Source organism: Hoplias malabaricus, chromosome 2, assembly GCF_029633855.1.
Source record: "Hoplias malabaricus isolate fHopMal1 chromosome 2, fHopMal1.hap1, whole genome shotgun sequence".
In the NCBI taxonomy this organism is placed as follows: domain Eukaryota; kingdom Metazoa; phylum Chordata; class Actinopteri; order Characiformes; family Erythrinidae; genus Hoplias; species Hoplias malabaricus.
Genome location: NC_089801.1, coordinates 58,018,854 through 58,037,002, shown reverse-complemented (window position 1 = coordinate 58,037,002; position 18,149 = coordinate 58,018,854). Strand labels below are relative to the sequence as shown.

At 38.9% G+C, this 18,149-nt stretch overlaps 1 protein-coding gene across 1 annotated transcript; it reads left to right on the top strand.

Annotated features, from left to right (window-relative positions):
- Nucleotides 1-373: 373 nt before the first annotated feature.
- LOC136686584 (adhesion G protein-coupled receptor E3-like) lies at nucleotides 374-16,553 on the top strand. Its single transcript, XM_066660476.1, has 15 exons — nucleotides 374-503; nucleotides 692-982; nucleotides 1,132-1,455; nucleotides 1,839-1,895; nucleotides 8,006-8,037; nucleotides 8,573-8,650; nucleotides 8,756-8,930; nucleotides 9,117-9,230; nucleotides 9,415-9,596; nucleotides 10,604-10,771; nucleotides 11,541-11,747; nucleotides 12,124-12,353; nucleotides 13,587-13,653; nucleotides 15,737-16,012; nucleotides 16,157-16,553. Exons 1-15 carry the CDS (start codon nucleotides 464-466, stop codon nucleotides 16,250-16,252), a joined length of 2,337 nt encoding a protein of 778 aa, XP_066516573.1. The 5' UTR covers nucleotides 374-463; the 3' UTR covers nucleotides 16,253-16,553.
- The last annotated feature ends 1,596 nt before the right edge of the window (nucleotides 16,554-18,149 follow it).

Sequence of the window (18,149 nt, the reverse complement as noted above, 5' to 3'; positions counted from 1 at the left end):
TTTAAGATCACCTGCCCCCCTGTTTGCCTTTTTGTTGAAGTGTATGTGTTGATGATCCTCTGACACAGTAGAGTGGTGTCTACTTTTCCCTTACATTTACTTGTACATCTTGATCAGATGTCAAATATTTTTTACTTTCCTAATTGTTTTGGGACATTTTTTATTAATTATTATTTTCTGTGGTGTTTCTTAGCAATATTTTTCCACTTTAATCATTTCTCTCTTGAACATGACCTTAATCATTTACGCCTGTGATAAGCGGAGTATTAAGCAACTTTGACAGTTTCCAGAGAAAGAGGAAGCAGCTAAAGCAGAGAGAAGGGCACAATATAGACACAGAGACAGAGAGAGTATGAGAGAAGTAGACCTGAGCTATAAAGAGAACAACACCACACTCACACAATCTTAAAGACAGTGGACTGGAGTTTGGGTGAACATCAGTGAAGTTGGACCTCAGTTCAGGATGAAGACCCTCCTCATCTTCACATTCTTCCTGATCTCAGGTCAGTTTTTCTGCTCCAAACTGAAGATGTTCTGTGTTTAACTTTATGATTCTTTTACACAGAAACATATGATTCAGGTTTTACATCACAGCTGAAGGAGATTTAGTGCTGCAGGGATTTTGCTGCAGATCTGAGAGAATTTACTGGAATTATAGAAGGTGATCTGCTATTTTCATTTTGATTGGCAGGTCCAGTGTGCTGCTTTGATGTTATTGGTTACTCAGGAGGAACTATCAGGATCTACTGTAAAGATCAACAATATAATGGACAGACTGAAAAATATTTCTGTAAGAATGAAACAGATGAGTGTATAAACAGTGAACAGGACACATGGGTTCATAAAAATAGGCTTTCTCTGCGTGACTCTGGGACAGAGCTTACAGTGTTGTACAGAAACCTGAGTTTACAGGACTCTGGATCATATCGGTGTGGAGAGACTGGAGGGTGGAGTCATGATGTGGAGCTGAAAGTGAAGAGAGGTTAGAAACATCAATATCTCACTAATGATATTCATCATGAAATTCTGTATAAACTGAGATATTTCTGAAAGAACAAAGAGGTCATAAGGTCATTGAGAAACTCCACCTTAAATTATTAGATGATGTCATTTATTTTGTATGATTGACAGATCCGTGTTGTTCGGGTCCAAGTGCTGTGACTGGTTTTCTGAAAGAGACTCTCACCATCAACTGTCCATATCCAGAGGAATTTAAGACGGACATCAAGTCCTTATACAAAAAATATGATTACTTTATTGAAGAAGTGATCAGCACCACACAATCTCCAAAACAATCGTTCTCCATCTCTGAAGACAATATCTCTAATGTTGTCAGTGTGAGAATCGGGAATGTGAAGAATACATATGCAGGATCGTATTTATGTGGAATTAAGAGAGAACAGACATTGTTCACTCATTTCTCCTTCTTCTCAGAGATCCAGCTGCAGGTCACTGGTGAGAGACATGATCTTTTCCTATTGGTCAGATAGTCCTGAGTATTTTTATGATTGTAAGATGATTTAGAGCCTTTTTGTTTTAAATGTTTGTGAAAAATATCTAAAACTCCATAATGTTATTATTGGGGAAATGTGTTTAGTGTAAATCTATAATGAGCATCATTTGAACCACACACTGAGTGTGAGGGTCATCTTCAGACCACAGAGAACAGGGCAGTAACAGAGTCTGAGATCAGTTTGTCTGTCTGGGTTTTATCAGATGTTACTAGTGTGTGTGTGTGTGTGTGTGTGTGTGTGTGTCCATATATGAGTGTACAGAATTACTAAAGATTTTACTGTGTTTTTATGTGTTTTATTGTATAAAACATCTCCTGCTCCCAGTGAGACCACGCACAACTTTGAACCCAACAGCAGCTTCATCTGATGAAGAACATCTCAGTAAGAACTCAGTCATTATTCAGAACTCCCTCATTTACTATATTTTCATGTTAAATGAGAAAAGGCAGTGGTTCAGTGGTTTAGCTTCAGTCAGACATGACTCATTCTCAAATACCTAGCTGCAGGTCACTGCTTACTCTGGTTTGTCATGTCTGTCAAAAAATCTAAACTTCCATAACGTTATTATTAGTGGAAATGTCCATCCATCCATTATCTGTAACCACTTATCCAATTCAGGGTCATGATGGGTCCAGAGCCTATCCGGAATCATTGCGCGCAAGGCGGGAATACACCCTGGAGGGGGCGCCAGTCCTTCACAGGGCAACACACACACACACATTCACTCACACACTCACACATACGGACAATTTTGAGTCGCCAATCCATGTACCAACGTGTGTTTTTGCAGTGTGGGAGGAAACCGGAGCACCCGGAGGAAACCCACGCGGACACGGGGAGAACACACCAACTCCTCACAGACAGTCACCCGGAGCGTGAATCGAACCCACAACCTCCAGGTCCTTGGAGCTGTGTGACTGCGACACTACCTGCTGCGCCACCAAATGTGTTTAGTGTAAACATATAGTGACCATAATGTGAACAACAAACTGGGCCTCATTCATGAAACTTTTGTAAAAAAACACAAGCAAACTGTGCATAATTTACGAGTATATTCCTTAAATATTTCCGCCAGATTCATGACCGCTGCTGGAAACACCAGCTTTTTTAGTAGAATATGTGTATGTTAGGAGATAACAAATGTACGCAAATTGGGTGGGCGTGCATGTTTCTTTGTGATTAATATAATATTACCATAATCTTCACACTGGAATTTCACCACCTTATAAGGAAGCACAATAACTGAGGAATCACAGCAATAAAAACATAAAGATCTCTACAGAAACGCAATAGAAAATAAATATTCTAAGCAGAAATTGACATTTTATTGAAGTGCATTCAAATTCCTTCTATGTATGTTTTTTGCTTGAAACGTTAAATGTAAATACCATCTAAAGGCTGAGTTACACAGTATTGTGCAATAGTTTTAGGTGCCTGATAATTAGATTTAAGTAGCTATGTATCTAAGTATTAATATATTACTAAAACTAAAACTAAAATCAAGTAACAATTTTACAGTGAATTTGTTTAACATCTCTCCTTGTGGCAGTGCAGTTTTATTTGAGGTTATCATCCAATAATATCATCCAAGTTAATAAGTACTTCATTGTGCTGTTGACTTATCAAATCATATGATTAAAGAGAACATTTGTAAAACAATCTTTGTTCTTCACACTCACTCACAGCACATTCTTTGTGTTGATGAAGACAATAAAAATGTGTTTTCAGTTCAGATTTAAAGGAAGAGAGGGAAGAACAGAGAGGGAGAGATGTGGGAGGTAATGTGTTCCATAGTTTTGCAGCCATTAGTGAAAGCATTCTAAATTTGGGAATGAAAAGAAGACCAGCAGATGACCTAAGTCTATGGGGAGGGCAAGAAGGAGTTCTGCTAAAGAAGGAGGTGCCAGACCATGCAGTGCATTGTGTGTGAGCAGGAAGAGTTTAAACGGAATACGTCGGGAAACAGGTCACCAGTGTAACTGATTTTTTACTGATACACTGATGTGAGCAGATTTTTTATTAGGTAAGCCACAGAAAAGAGAGTGGCAGTAATTAAGATGGGAAGTGACAAAAGTATTTCAGCATCATGTCTGGGGAGGTGCAAGAAGGCATTTCAAACAGTGATTTGATGTGATGTTCAAAAGAAAAAAAAGAGTCAAAAAGAACACCAAGGTTCCTTACTACATATGAGGGTTTGACCATGGCACCCTCAAGGCTGAGTCTAAAGTCAGAAGTTTAGAAATAATGGATTTAGGAGAAAAGAGTAAAGGGGGGGGGGGGGCTATTAATATGGTTGCACCTTAATAAAATGGGAAAGCTTGGTGATATTAACTTCCTGTTTGTGGCGCATTAGTATATGGGAGGGGGGAAACTTTTCAAGATGGGTGGTGGCCATGGCAGTCATTTTGAAGTCGGACATTTTGGAGCCAACTTTTGTTATTTCAATGGGAAGAGGGTTTTAACGTAACTTTATTCTTTCATGAGTTATTTACAAGTTTCTGACCACTTATAAAATGTGTTCAAAGTGCTGCCTATTGTGTTGGATTGTCAATGCAAACCTCTTCTTCCACTCTTCACGCACTGATAGCAACACTGCAGGAGAAATGCTAGCACAGGCTTCCAGTATACGTAGTTTCAGGTACCCTGTAGAACAGTTTTGTCCAGATTTAATTTTAGGAAAATACTGCTCATGCAAGGCAGTCACACAGCTCCAGGGACCTGGAGGTTGTGGGTTCGAGTGGGTTCGAGGTGATTGTCTGTGTGGAATGTGGTGTCCACATGGGTTTCCTCCATGCACTCTGGTTTCCTCCCACTTTCCAAAAACACATGCTGCTAGGTGGATTGGCAACTCAAAAGTGTGTGTGTGTGAGTGTTTGTGAGTAGGTCACCCTGTGAAGGACTGGTGCCCCCTACAGGGTCCTGCCTTGCGCCCAGTGATTATGGGTAGGCTCCGGCCCCCCTGCGACCCTGAACTGGATAAGCGATTATAGATAATGAATGAATGAATAATACTTATCCACATTTTAAGATGTTGAATGCAGAACTGCAGAGGTTTGTAGCAAAGTGGTAGCTTTGGTGCTAATGTAGATCTGTGTCATCGGCATAAGAGTGGAAGTGAAGACCATGTTTGCGAATAATCTGACCATGAGGTATCATATAGATAATAAACTATGGAAGTCTTTCTGTAGTCTTTCATAGAAGGACAAATGCCTGTGGGTTTCTTCCTGATTTGCAAGAGCTCCTTTAAATTCCTTTGTTTTTATGAAACAAGTTATAAAATATCTGAGGTTCACAAACACGCACAGCGACAGGTCACAGAGAAAACGCACAAGACTCAGACACTGCGATTGTAACATTTAAGCAAGTACACCCTCACACCAGTTACACTGAGTCATGTATAAATTAGCTATAAATTCTTGGGATGACGCTTGGATGATTGAGGGCTTAAAAATCCAGGTTTTAGTGTTCAAGGTGCCAAGCACGTACAGCTCCTGCCCAGGTTCAGAAATAAAACAAGGATCTATTGGACTCCCTTCTCAAAGCTGGCTCTAAAATGTGGCGCAAATACAAAATAATGTAACTTGATTATCAGTTGACCAGCGAGACATCACTCGGCTAAACTGTTCAAATGAGCAGCAGCGTAACATCAGCCGTTAACACAGACCCTAAACGTTTTATATTGCAATGATCCACATGAATTAACTGTCTGCCTACATTCATTCATTCATTCATTCATTCATTCATTATTTATAACCGCTTATCCAGTTCAGGGTCACGGTTGGTCCAGAGCCTACCTGGAATCATTGGGCGCAAGGCGGGAATACACCCTAGAGGGGGCTGTCTGACAACATGAGTAACAAAATAATTTACAATTGTTGTTTAACTACTAGACGATGCTCTGAATAACAGGCTGTATTAGTAGGAGGAATGTTCTGTGAATTTCTAGTGATATTAATTGATCTATTATTTATATAATAAATTTGTGAGCTGTAATTCTCTTTAGTACATTTTATTTAAAGTTCAGTCATGTAAAGTGAAATATTTATGCATTTTCAGAAGCAGGTATACATTTAGTTTTTACCTACAAAGATTTTGAGACAACAAACATTTTGATAAATCCAAATATTTACAAAAAAGTGATTTACGAAGAATTTACGTGCACATTCATTTTGCTCATGTTTCATGAATGAGGCCCACTGAGTGTGATGGTCATCTTCAGACCACAGAGAACAGGGGCAGTAACAGAGTCTGAGATCAGTTTGTCTGTCTGGTTTTATCAAATGTTTCAAGTGTATGTGTGTGTGTGTCCACATATGAACGTACAGAATTACTAAAGATTTAAATTAGTTTTTATGGGTTTTATTTTATAAAATATCTACTATTCTAGCAAGACCACTCACAACTATGAAACCAACAGCAGCTTCATCTGATGCAAAACATCTCAGTAAGAACTCTTTATTTAGGGCATATTTATGAGAGTTTTGTTCCTCTAATTATTCTATAACTCCCTCATGCAGCAATAAATTAAATAAATAAATAAATTCCACCTGGTTTGGCAATTCATTAGCAGCTCATATTTCATTGTGTGAGTCAATTTGATGAGAAGTAAGTTTAATTACATTCTAGTTCTACCATGAGGGATATTATCTCATGAGTTGTGTTAAGAGGGTGTTAAATAATATGTCTGTTTCTCTTCTCTACTGCTAGCATTGTATAATATAGGCAAAGGATGCTAGTCATGTTTAAGTTTACATATAGGTAACTATACAGGTTGAGTCAAAAGTCAAAACTATACATTTTGTATCTGAATGCCCCATCAGGTGATCAGTGAGGGCGCCTATGTTTTAGGCTATGTCTGGAATATGGCCACCATCTTGAAAGTCAAGGCAAGTTTTTTTTTTCCAATGGGAATGTGGTCATGTAGCACATCAAAGAAAGAAAAGGGTGCCCTGTGACTTTTGACTCACCCTGTATATGTTTATTCATGTTATGTTCATGCAGTATGGAAGATGTCTACTACCTCACTAGCAGATTATTGCAAGTGTACTGCTCCACAGTACAGGGTGGACCATTTATATGGATACACCTTAATAAAATGGAAATGGTTGGTGATATTAACTTCCTGTTTGTGGCGCATTAGTATATGGGAGGGGGGAAACTTTTCAAGATGGGTGGTGACCATGGTGGCCATTTTAAAGTCAGCCATTTTGTATCCAACTTTTGTTTTTTCAATGGGAGGAGGGTCATGTGACGCATCAAATTTATTGGGAATTTCACAAGAAAAACAATGGTGTTGGTTTTAACGTAACTTTATTCTTTCATGAGTTATTTACAAGTTTCTGACCACTTAAAATGTGTTCAAAGTGCTGCCCATTGTGTTGGATTGTCAATGCAACCCTCTTCCACTCTTGACACACTGATAACAACACCATAGGAGAAATGCTAGCACAGGCTTCCAGTATCCGTAGTTTCAGGTGATGCACATCTCGTATCTTCACAGCATAGACAATTGCCTCCAGATGACCCCAAAGTTAAAAGTTTAAGGGGTCAGATTGGGAGACCTTGGGGGCCATTCAACTGGCCCACGATGACCAATCCCCTTTCCAGGAAACTGTTCATCTAGGAATGCTCGGACATCACACCCCTAATGTGGTGGAGCACCATCTTGCTGGAAAAACTCAGGGAACATGCCAGCTTCAGTGCATAAAAAGGGAAACACATCATCATGTAGCAATTTCGCATATCCAGTGGCCTTGAGGTTTCCATTGATGAAGAATGGCCCCACTATCTTTGTACCCCATATACCACACCATACCATCAAGATGTGCAGCACCTGAAACTACGGATTGTTTTTCTTGTGAAATTCCCAATAAGTTTAATGTGTCACATGACCCTCTTCCCATTGGAAAAACAAAAGTTGGATCCAAAATTGGATTGCGACTTCACAAATGCCGCCATGGTCACCACCCATATTCCCCCCTCTCATATACTAATGTGCCACAAACAGGAAGTTAATATCACCAACCATTCCCATTTTATTAAGGTGTATCCATATAAATGGCTTACCCTGTAGAATTACTGCTCCTTTGTAGTTAATTTGTTCAGAATCTAATAATGTTAGGGATACTGTCAACTTTAGTTATTTATATCATAACATGCATTGAGTGCCAAGAATCTACTTTCAAACTACAAGACAGGAATTGATCTGCTGACTTTGACTCCTGTAACAAGATTTTAGATGTTGTCCAAAAACTTTCATTCACACAAGAAGCCTTGGGTAGTTCAATAGCCACCTGTTACTGGTGCAAATCATTTAGTTATGGCAGAAATAAAATATAATCATTTTTAAGGACTCATCAGTGTCATAATTTATCATAACCATTATTGTACATGGTTTCAGTTAGATTTTCCTGTTAACATGAGGTACAGTAAAGAAGCTGTTGTTGACTTTATTTAAGTAATTGTTATAAAAAATTATCCGTGTCTTTCAGTTCAGACGTCCACAGTGCCTCCAGAATTGCAGGTTTGTTTCAAGTTATTCTTAAGTCTGTTAATCTTCCCCATTTATCTGATTAATATGCAGTAATTTATCTAATTATCACTAAGGAAATGGGCTGAGGCAGGATGGGGTTCCTGCTCAGATATCAAAAATTCAGGCCTATTTTGGGAGACCATTAGTGTTTTACTTTTTGAAAGTGAATGTGAAATGCAGTATTTATAAAATTCATCTCTATTCAGTCACAGTCCAGTCAAAGAATGGGAGTCCAGTCTTCATCTAGGGCCCTCTGTCTCCCTGCTAATGGTTCAAAGGGAAGTGTCAGAACAGAAATCTCACAATTTCTTTGTTTATGTTTCTGATCATCTGTGGTTTTAATAGATTTTACCATCTTTAAGTTTGGCTTCTAAGAGAAAATGCTGTGAGCTCCTGAAATGCACTGTTATCCTGAATATGAAAAATGTACTGGAAAATAGTGTTTTAGCACTGGGTCTGTTAACCATACATGTGTCAAAGTTTAATGTGTGAATCTCACTTAATTTGTCTTTGTGTTGTCCTCTAGGATTATTTTAAAGAAACATCTGCAGCTGCCCTTTTAAAGGAGATTCTCAATAAAACATTTACAAAACTACCACAGAACGTGAGGAACACTCAGTTTATTGCTTTTCTGAACGCATAACTTTGATGGAGATTGTGATTTAAGTTTAGGTGTCTAAACATGTGTATATTTTTGGGAGTGTTCTAGGTAGTAATTGATGCCTTGAAATCAGTCATGAATGACAGTATCTTACGTGGAGAACTTAACAAAAACAATGTGGTACATGCCAATGACTTATTGATGGGGACTGAGAGACTGGTGTCTGCTCTGGTGGTGCCTGTAGAAACCTACAACATCACACCCATAACTGTCCCAAATTTAGGTAAATACCCAGCTCCCACTGTCACAGACTCAGTATTTACTATTCCATAATGTTTTTCTTTAATACTTTAGTAGTGTGGTGTGTTACACTGCAGAGAGTGTGACTGAATACCAGCCTCATATCTGAACCAATGTTACAGAAACTGATCCTCTGGTCTAATGGACTAATGTGTTTTTTACATGTCAGAGATAAAACTGTTGATGGTGGGACCTAATGCCTCCACAGTAAAAATCCCTCAACTCACCACCAGCACAGTTTATTTGGATATTGACCTCATTGGGATTGCAGAAAAAAACCAAGGTACATTTTCTCCTCATAAAACGTTTTTTTTTATAAATATGTTATGTTTTTCAGTATTTATGGATTGTAAAAGTAATACTATACTCACTACACCATTTACATGAATCTGTATTCTGTAAAAAAGTCCTTGAACAGCCATGTCTATAGTGTTTTAGTTAGCTTTTTATTTTGTTTATTTTATCAGGATCAGCAGCTGTTTCTCTGATGAGTTACACCAACTTCACAACCTTGCAGGACCCTGCCCTTTTTAACACAGATAATGAAACAAGCAAAACCATGATGTCTCCTGTGGTTTCTGTCACACTGCTGAGAACCAACATCACACAGCTCACCAAACCAGTCAATCTCACCCTGAAACATACTGCAGTGAGTTATTACTTTTCTAATTCATGGGTGTCTAGGTGGACGGCACGGTGTCGTAGCAGGTAGTGTCACAGTCACACAGCTCCAGGGATCTGAAGGTTGTGGGTTCTAGTCATGCTCCAGGTGACTGTCTGTGAGGATAGCGGTGTGTTCTTCCTGCAGCCGCGTGGGTTTCCTCCGACAGTCCAAAGCACATGTTGGTAGGTGGATTGGTGACTCAAAAGTGTCCATCAATGTGAGTGAATGTGTGTGTGGCATCCCCTCCAGGGTGTGTTCCTGCCGTGCAGTCAATGATTAGGCTCCGAAAGTAGGCACCACGACCCTGAACTGGATATGGGTTACAGATAATAATAGAAGGAAGGTTCCCAGGTTTATCCATGAAGAGCCCATGTAGCTGAAAGTGTTCAGTACCACACTGCAGGAGCTCAGCTTTGGCTTGATGACCAAAAAGCTACCTTCCCTTTGAAGATAAACCTGGACAACCATGTTCTAAAGAATAATTGTAATGATTGTCAGGCTCTCAGAGTGTAACTTAATAGAAACTGAGGGCATATGCAGTTCAGTCAAAAACCTGACTCTGACTCATTTCCGGCCTAACATTGTCTGGAAGAGCATGATTACAACTCTTGTGTAATCCAGTTGTTTGACTGCGATGCACCAAACAAAGTCCTGAGCCACTTTCACAATGTCATCTGCATCATCCCTGAGAGACACTTTCTCACGTTTGTCTCACACACTCATGTCACTTTTTCAGTTCTTTTTTTTCTTTTTAATTCTTTTAGTCATGAAGATGATGTAAGTACAAGTTTTGGGAACCAAGGTCATCTATAATGGGCTTTGCAACATTTTTCGTCTAAGAGTTGGGGGATATGATCCAAGCACACAATCAAATACAGATTCCTTGACGTAACCGGTGATACTCGTTGAGGCTTTTTGACATGTCCATTGTAACACTGGTTCATATAAACACCCGTTTTAAACTCATGACTGTTTACTTCTCTTTGGTGTAGGAAGTTGACCCTGATGGTGAACTCATCTGTGTGTACTGGAACGACACTGAATGGAGTGTAGATGGCTGTCTCCTGCTCCAGTCCAAAAGCAATCACAGTGTGTGCTCCTGTGTTCATTTATCGACCTTCGCTCTCATCATGCAGACAAGACCACGCTCAGATGATGAAGTAAGAGCAACTAAATCCCTATAAACTGAAAGAGAATTAAGGTCAAACAGAGCAAGTAATATTTTGTATAAAGAAGACAAATGTGCAAGTTTGGACCTAATTACGAGTATTCACTGCTAATACTTTATAAGTGTCAGATAAGATAGAAGACACTTTAGATTAAAGGTAGACACTTCTGGAGAGCTGCTTTTCTGACAGCAAAGAAGCCATATGTACGGTTGAGTAAGAAGCTGAATGTATGTTGTACGGTGGTGCAGCAGGCAGTGTCGCAGTCACACAGTTCCAGGATCCTGGAGGTTGTGGGTTCAAGTGCTGCTCTGGGTGACTGTCTGAGAGGAGTTTGACCCACCATGACCCTGAACTGGATAAGGGTCACAGACAATGAATGAATGAACTTGATACATAGCATGCTGAGTTTCTAAATAGACAAAGATATAATAGAGCAACAAACAAAAGGGTAATGGCAACTGCAGTGAAGAGTAAAAATTCAATCAGTGGCAGCAAGGAAAAGGTAAAGAGATAACTGCTTACCAGCTAAGGCATACTCTACAACAGACCTATCAACTATGTTTCCCTGAACATAGTTTGGTCAATGTATTTCTATCGTTCCTGCCCTGGTGAGTGTGATTAAAAACTGCCCTAAATTCTAACGTTCTTAAGAAAGTTGTCTTACTCTGATTTGAACAAGACAGATTGTTAGAAAAAAATCCACTAAGCACTGCAAAAAAAAAAAAAAAAAAAAAAAAACATAGAACTTATTGTTTTTCAGAATAATACTGTGATGATGGTGATTGGGATCCTAGCTGTATCAGTGGGGCTGGTGTTCCTGACCTTATCCCTGTTCACGTTTGCTAATTATCGACGGAACCCAAGACTGACCAACACCGCTCTGATCAACTTGTGTTTAACCCTGCTGCTGGCTCACATCCTCTTTCTGCTCACACAGATATTCCTGCGTTACATAAAACCTCTGCAGGTGAGTGGAATGATGTTTATTAGGGACAGAGAGAGCTTCTCTCAGTGTGGTGAATGAGTTCTAAAAAGCCCTATTTTTAAATGTATCCACATCCACTTTTTGGTAGTAGATCAATAACTAATCTCCAAAGAAGAATTCAGTTTCTTGTCAGCACCAAGTGATCTTTTTGATATTCCTTTTGCCATTTTCTCCTATAATATCCATTTAACAACATAGACTGTAGAAGCTATTTCAGTAGATTTTTAAATAATAAGCATTGTTTCTATGTGAGTTTCTATAGTTTGGCTGCATATAATGCAACTCTACCTTTTAATCTCTCTCTCTCTCTCTCTCTCTCTCTCTCTCTCTCTCTCTCTCTCTCTCTCTCTCCCTCCAGGTGTTGTGTGCAGTGCTGGCAGGTGTTCTACACTTCCTCTTCCTCTCTGCTTTTGTGTGGATGTTCATTGAAGCTGTGCTGCTCTTCCTTCTTATGAAGAACCTCACCAAGTTAAGATCAAAGAAGGAGGGGCTTAACTGGAAATACCTGGTTCTGATTGGATACATCATTCCTGTAGTTGTGGTGGGTGTGTCTGCTGGACTGGTTCCTAAAGGATACGGCAGTAAACAGTAAGTGTGTGAAGTATGGGAGGAAAATCCAATCATAATAGAAATAAAAATAAAATAGAAATACATAAATACAAATACATTTTTGCTATTTCTTTTTTCTAAATGCATGTACAAATGCAAAAATTAAAACATTTTAAATTGCAATTTAATTTTTAACTCAAGTACGAGTTATTACTGACAAAAATAAAATAAAAAAGGATGTTCTAAGATGTCATTTAATTTTCAACACCATGCTATTTCATGGTCAAATCAAATTGGCTTTGCTTTTTCTTCATTAACTGCTTTATAAGCGTCAAAATGAAAATGCAATATGTATAAAGCTTTACATTTTCAACTGAAATATGAAACAGATTGAAAAATGTATTAATTCATTCATTATCTGTAACCGCTTATCCAATTCAGGGTCGCGGTGGGTCCAGAGCTTACCTGGAATCTTTGGGCGCAAGGCGGGAATACACCCTGGAGGGGTAGCCAGTCCTTCACAGGGCAACACAGACACACACACACACACACACACCTAAGGACACTTTTGAGTGGCCAATTCACCTGCAACATGTGTTTTTGGACTGTGGGAGGAAACCGGAGCACCCGGAGGAAACCCACGCGGACACGAGGAGAACACACCAACTCCTCATAGACAGTCACCCAGAGCGGGAATCGAACCCACAACCTCCAGGTTGACTGCAACACTACCTGCTGCGCCACCGTGCCGCCGATTAAAAAAATTCTTTAATAAAAAATTTCTTTAATATAAGTCAAACTGTTCATTTTAAGTATCTGTTTTCAGCCCTGAACACACATTCAGTGACAAAAAGAAAAATGAAAACAAAAAGCGCCACCTACTGCCGAATTCTTATTTAATTTTCCATTATGCCTTTTTATGAAACAGTTCATGAAGAAAAAGCAATGCCACTTATGCTTGAATATCCTTTTTCCAAATGAGATTTTTCATTTCAGATTTGACCATGGAAAACCAAAATAGATTTTTTAAATTAATCATTCTTGAGTACAAATTTGATTACACATAAATACATTTCATTTGTTTTTTAATTTTGTCCTGACAAAGAAATAACAACAAGTTACAGTATTTGCATTTTTCATATCATTATTTTCATTTTGCTCATAATTTTGTCTGGATATACCTCCCTTTATATTCAAAGGATGAGGGTTCTTTAAACAGAGGCTGAGAGCACTTGACTTGTGCATGCTGTGATTACTTGTGTGTCTTTGTAGATGCTGGCTTAATGTAGATGAAGGATTTGTGTGGAGTTTTCTGGGGCCTGTTGCTTTCATTCTCGCTGTAAGTATGACACAACAAAAACATTTTGTGGATCTGTTTTGTTCTTTTAGTGCAGGGGTCTGTAATATACTAAATTGTAATGCAGGTGAAATGCGATGTATTTTTTCCAACTTTAAAGAAGATAAAAAATAAGGTATGGGAGTTTGATACTCCATTCATGTTTTGTGGATTCTCTGGGTCACTCAGACAAGCCGTTCTGTCCAAGTGTGAATAATTTTTGCAACTCTGTGGGCCTCAGATCCCTTCAGCTGATCCAGAATGCAGCTGCACTGCTTGTCTTCAATCTTCCAAAGCTCACCCACGTCACTCCACAGCTGCGCTCTCTTCACTGGCTTCCTGTAGCAGCCTGCATCAGGTTTAAAACTCACACGCTGCCTACAAAGCCAAAAGCAGACCAGCTCCTCCCTACCTTATGGCAATGGTCAAGAGTTGGACTGCACCTCGAGCCCAGGCTCAATTTGACCTGCCATTCCTAAAGTCACATGAAGGACTAGTGTCAAGACTCTTCTCAGTCTAGGTGCCCAGATGGTAGAATGAACGTCCACTGGCTATTGAACAGTGGGCTCTCTCGCGGTCTTCAAAGGTGGACAGAAGACCCATTTCTTTGTCACCCACTTAGGCGACCATTAATCTAAGTGCTAACCGTAATAGACTCTTTTTGCACTTAATCTGCGCTTAACTGCTTTCTTTCTTGGTATGAGCACTGACTATTTTTGTCATTCTAGGTTTGAGCACTGACTGCATTGTACTGTGTATTGCACTTACTATGTTTTGTTCTTCCTATTTATCAGCACTGGCCCTTGTTCTAACAAGTGTTTGAGCTCAGAAGGAATTTGGACCCTAACGTATTAGCTAGGATACACATTTGGTCTGAATGCTAAGCACTTTTGTGAGTCGCTCTGCATAAGAGCATCTATTAAATGCTGTAAATGTAAATGTAAATATTTAGCAGTAATTCTGACTTTTTCAAGGCTGGCATTGGTCTCTGTCAGGATTGTGCTTAGTCTCCACTCCTGTTTAAACATTCTTGGACAGGGTAACAAATCATAGCCAGGGATAGGAGGGCCTCTGATGGGGGACATGTGATCACTGCTATTTATGAATGATGTTGTCCTCCTGGTTTCTTTATATGGAGACTAGCGTGCCCTTGAATGGTTTGCAGTCCAGTGTGAAGCAGTTGGTAAACAGATCAGAACCTCCAAATATGAGGCCATGGTTATCTCCCAGAAACAAATGGCAGCTCCCTCCATATATATTGAGTGAGAACCTTATGGGAAGAGGTATTATAAGATCAATAATTGCAGCATCTGCTGTAATGCAGTCACTGTACCAGATCATCATGGTAAAAAGGTAGCTGAGACATAGATCAAAGCTCTCAATTACAGGTCAGTGTATAACCTCATCGTCACATACTTTCATGAACTTTGGGCAGTGACTGAGTGACTGAAAGAGATCATGTATAAAAATGAGTTTTCTCTGATGGGTTGCTGGCCACTGTCTCTGTAACCAGATGAGGATCTCAGCTATCCAGGAGGAGTTTGGAGTAGAACTACTGCTCTTTCACATTGAGAGAAACCCGTTGATGGAGGGGGGGGCAGGGCAGGGGGGGACAGGGGGACAGGTTTTGGGGACAGGGATGACTGGGATTCATGGCACATCCTGTTACTACTGTGATTTTGAAATGTATTACACTTAAAAGAAGACAGCAATGAGAATGTTCATGACTCAGACATGACTGGAATATAAAGCCCATTCAGGATAGTATGCTTAGCTTTACACAAGTTCTTCCACCAATATTGTCACGCTTTCCAAAGGGTCTGTCTAAATTGAATATGGTGGTGTTTTTAGATTAAAATGTCCCCTTTTAATCGTTTTACCATCTAATCTTAAAAATGTGGATGAACTTGCAGAAAGTGAGTTTTTTGAGGTAATAATGAGGTTAAGTGTCCTCATTGTGGGCTTTGTAGGATTAGTGTTAATGGGGTTAAAAAGTTAAAATAATTAGCATTATGGTGTTAAAAAGTAAATAGAAGCACAGATCATAGAAACAAAAACATGAACTAAACAGTTTTTAACTTGCTAGGCCAACACACTTCTCTTCCTGAGCATCTTAATCATCATGACATCAACTCTGAAAAAAGTGTCAAGTGAAAATTTGGGAATCAAACGCACTGAGCGTGACCACCAGCTCTTTAAAAGTGTGTTCCTGAAAACCATGGTCCAGTTCGTCATCCTCGGCTGCTCCTGGGTCCTGGGTTTCTTCACGAATGGCAGTAAGGTGTTGGAGATGATCTTCCTGCTCCTCAACTCCCAGCAGGGAACATTCATCTTTCTCATCCACTGTGTCTTCAACCAAGAGGTCAGTCTTTACTTGCTCCACTTTAGGATCAATCCAACTGACCCACCAGTGTTGTTTTTTTCAGAATAAATAAGGGAACACTCAAATTGTCCACTGGTTTCTCCTTTACACTCTCATTCCTCTCTCTTTTTTCCGTATGTCCAGGTGAGGCTGTTGTATGTGAAGTGGTGGCGAGGTCTCTGTGGTACCCATATTCCGAAATCTGAAGACGATCCAGTTACAGCGATATCAAAATTCTAGATTAAGGATTTATGTATCTTCAGGGTTACTGGTTATCTTTCATTTTTTATTTCAGATTTACTACTTTACTGAGTATCTTACAGTGTTTATTTCAGAGACAATGGTTTATTCTTATGTTTATGGAATTTATTTAACTTTTAATGTGGTTTTAAGCATCTATTTATTTCAGGTTTAACAGTTTATTGAATCTTATGATATTTATGTTAGGTTAAACAGTTTATTGAATCTTATGATATTTATTTCAGAGTTAATAGTTTAATGAACATCTTGCAGTGTTTGTTTCAGGGGTGATGTTTTTCAAAGTCTAGTTCATTATTATTTCTCTTTTAACATTTATCATTTTTATACATTTATCTTCATTTTAATTCATAAAGGTTTTCATCTGATAACAACTTTGGAATAAACTAGCTAATCACAATTTTGTCAAAAATGTTTTTTCTAAGATTTTCCAGACAAACTTTGAACCTTGTTCAAGATTAAGTCTAAACCCAGTACCAATCAGTTCTTCCAGGGCCTAAATCACAACCCCAACCAATCAGGTTCAGTCTACAAGAGTCTAAACATCAGCAGCAACAAATCAGCTTTAGTCTACCAGAGTCTAAACCAAACACCAACCATCAGGCTAAATCAAACTATAAAATCTATCAGAGTCTAAATGTTAAGAATTATAGTCAGAATCAGTCTACTAAACTCTAAACTAAACTAAAACAAGTTATTGTTGTCCTTGGAGAGGTAATTTAACTGTCATCCATACAAATTATATAATGAATCACATAAATGATGATAAGCTACAGCCAGTTTCAGTTTAGGGTTTCACTTCTCTACCACCCACCACTTAGTTAAAAATAACTTTTCTTCATCCTCTCGCACATTTTTTCTACAGTGTAAGTAAGAAAAAGTAAGTCCTGGATCAGTTTGGAAGGGAATACCTGAACAAATCAGTCTTTAAAATTTATTTCTACTTAGTCTCTACCTGATAAACCTGTAGAAGAGATCAGGGAGGGGGTTAACTGAAGGAACAGAAGGATTTGAAATGACAGTAAATATGCTAAATATATAAATCATGCATTTATTATTATTGTACAATGTTCATATTTAACCCATCCATGGCAGTTAGCATAAAAACACCTGAAGCTGTAGACACCCAGGGAGTAGTTGGGGGTTAGGTACCTTGCTCAAGGGCACCTCAGCCCTGGATTGAGAGAGGAGGATAATACTGTTCCTTCACTCCTGTGCCCCAGTTTTCCTGACAGTCTTGGGGATCGAAGTGGCAGTAATGGCCATTGATTGGCCAGATGTTTTACTATATAATTTTTCATTCACACATTTTGAACCCTTTGGTCCATTGTAATGATCAACACTTTCTATCCATGCATCAATCTAGCCATCGCAATTGTTTGGAAAGTTTTGTAAAAGTCACATTTTGGAGGGTTCTACTACAGTTCTACTCTATTTGCTGCTGCACAAAAATAAAAGTGTCGTAATGGACAGAACTATACTGACAAATTAAATTAAAAATGTGTTTGAAAATTATGGCACTCAAAACAAAAGTAACTCTTCTAAAGTAATAATATTCCCTTCAGAATTGATGTACTCTCAAGCCCCAGAAAGGTTCTCCTTTTGGAATTATTTGATTCACATTAAATATTACAACAGTTATACTGCAGTACCTGAAGCTAAAAGCTTCCTCACAAGATTTACGGACATGTTAGTGCCGGACACTGTGTTATGTTAACGTGCAGTTATTTGTCATTTTACAAAGTACAATGAGCACACGCCCAGAGCAGTGGGCAGCCATCCCCGGCGCCCGGGAGCAGTTCTGTGCCTGAAGTCACCACAATGTAATATCTGCTGCATTTCACATGCAACTTAATGGAAGACAATTCTTTGTCATGTA

Excerpts from the sequence above, each read along its gene's own strand:
- LOC136686584 (XM_066660476.1), top strand. The coding sequence starts at position 464 with ATGAAGACCCTCCTCATCTTCACATTCTTCCTGATCTCAG. Across the intron at positions 11,748-12,123 it reads GTTACATAAAACCTCTGCAG|GTGTTGTGTGCAGTGCTGGC; the intron begins GTGAGTGGAATG and ends CTCTCCCTCCAG. Across the intron at positions 12,354-13,586 it reads AAAGGATACGGCAGTAAACA|ATGCTGGCTTAATGTAGATG; the intron begins GTAAGTGTGTGA and ends GTGTCTTTGTAG.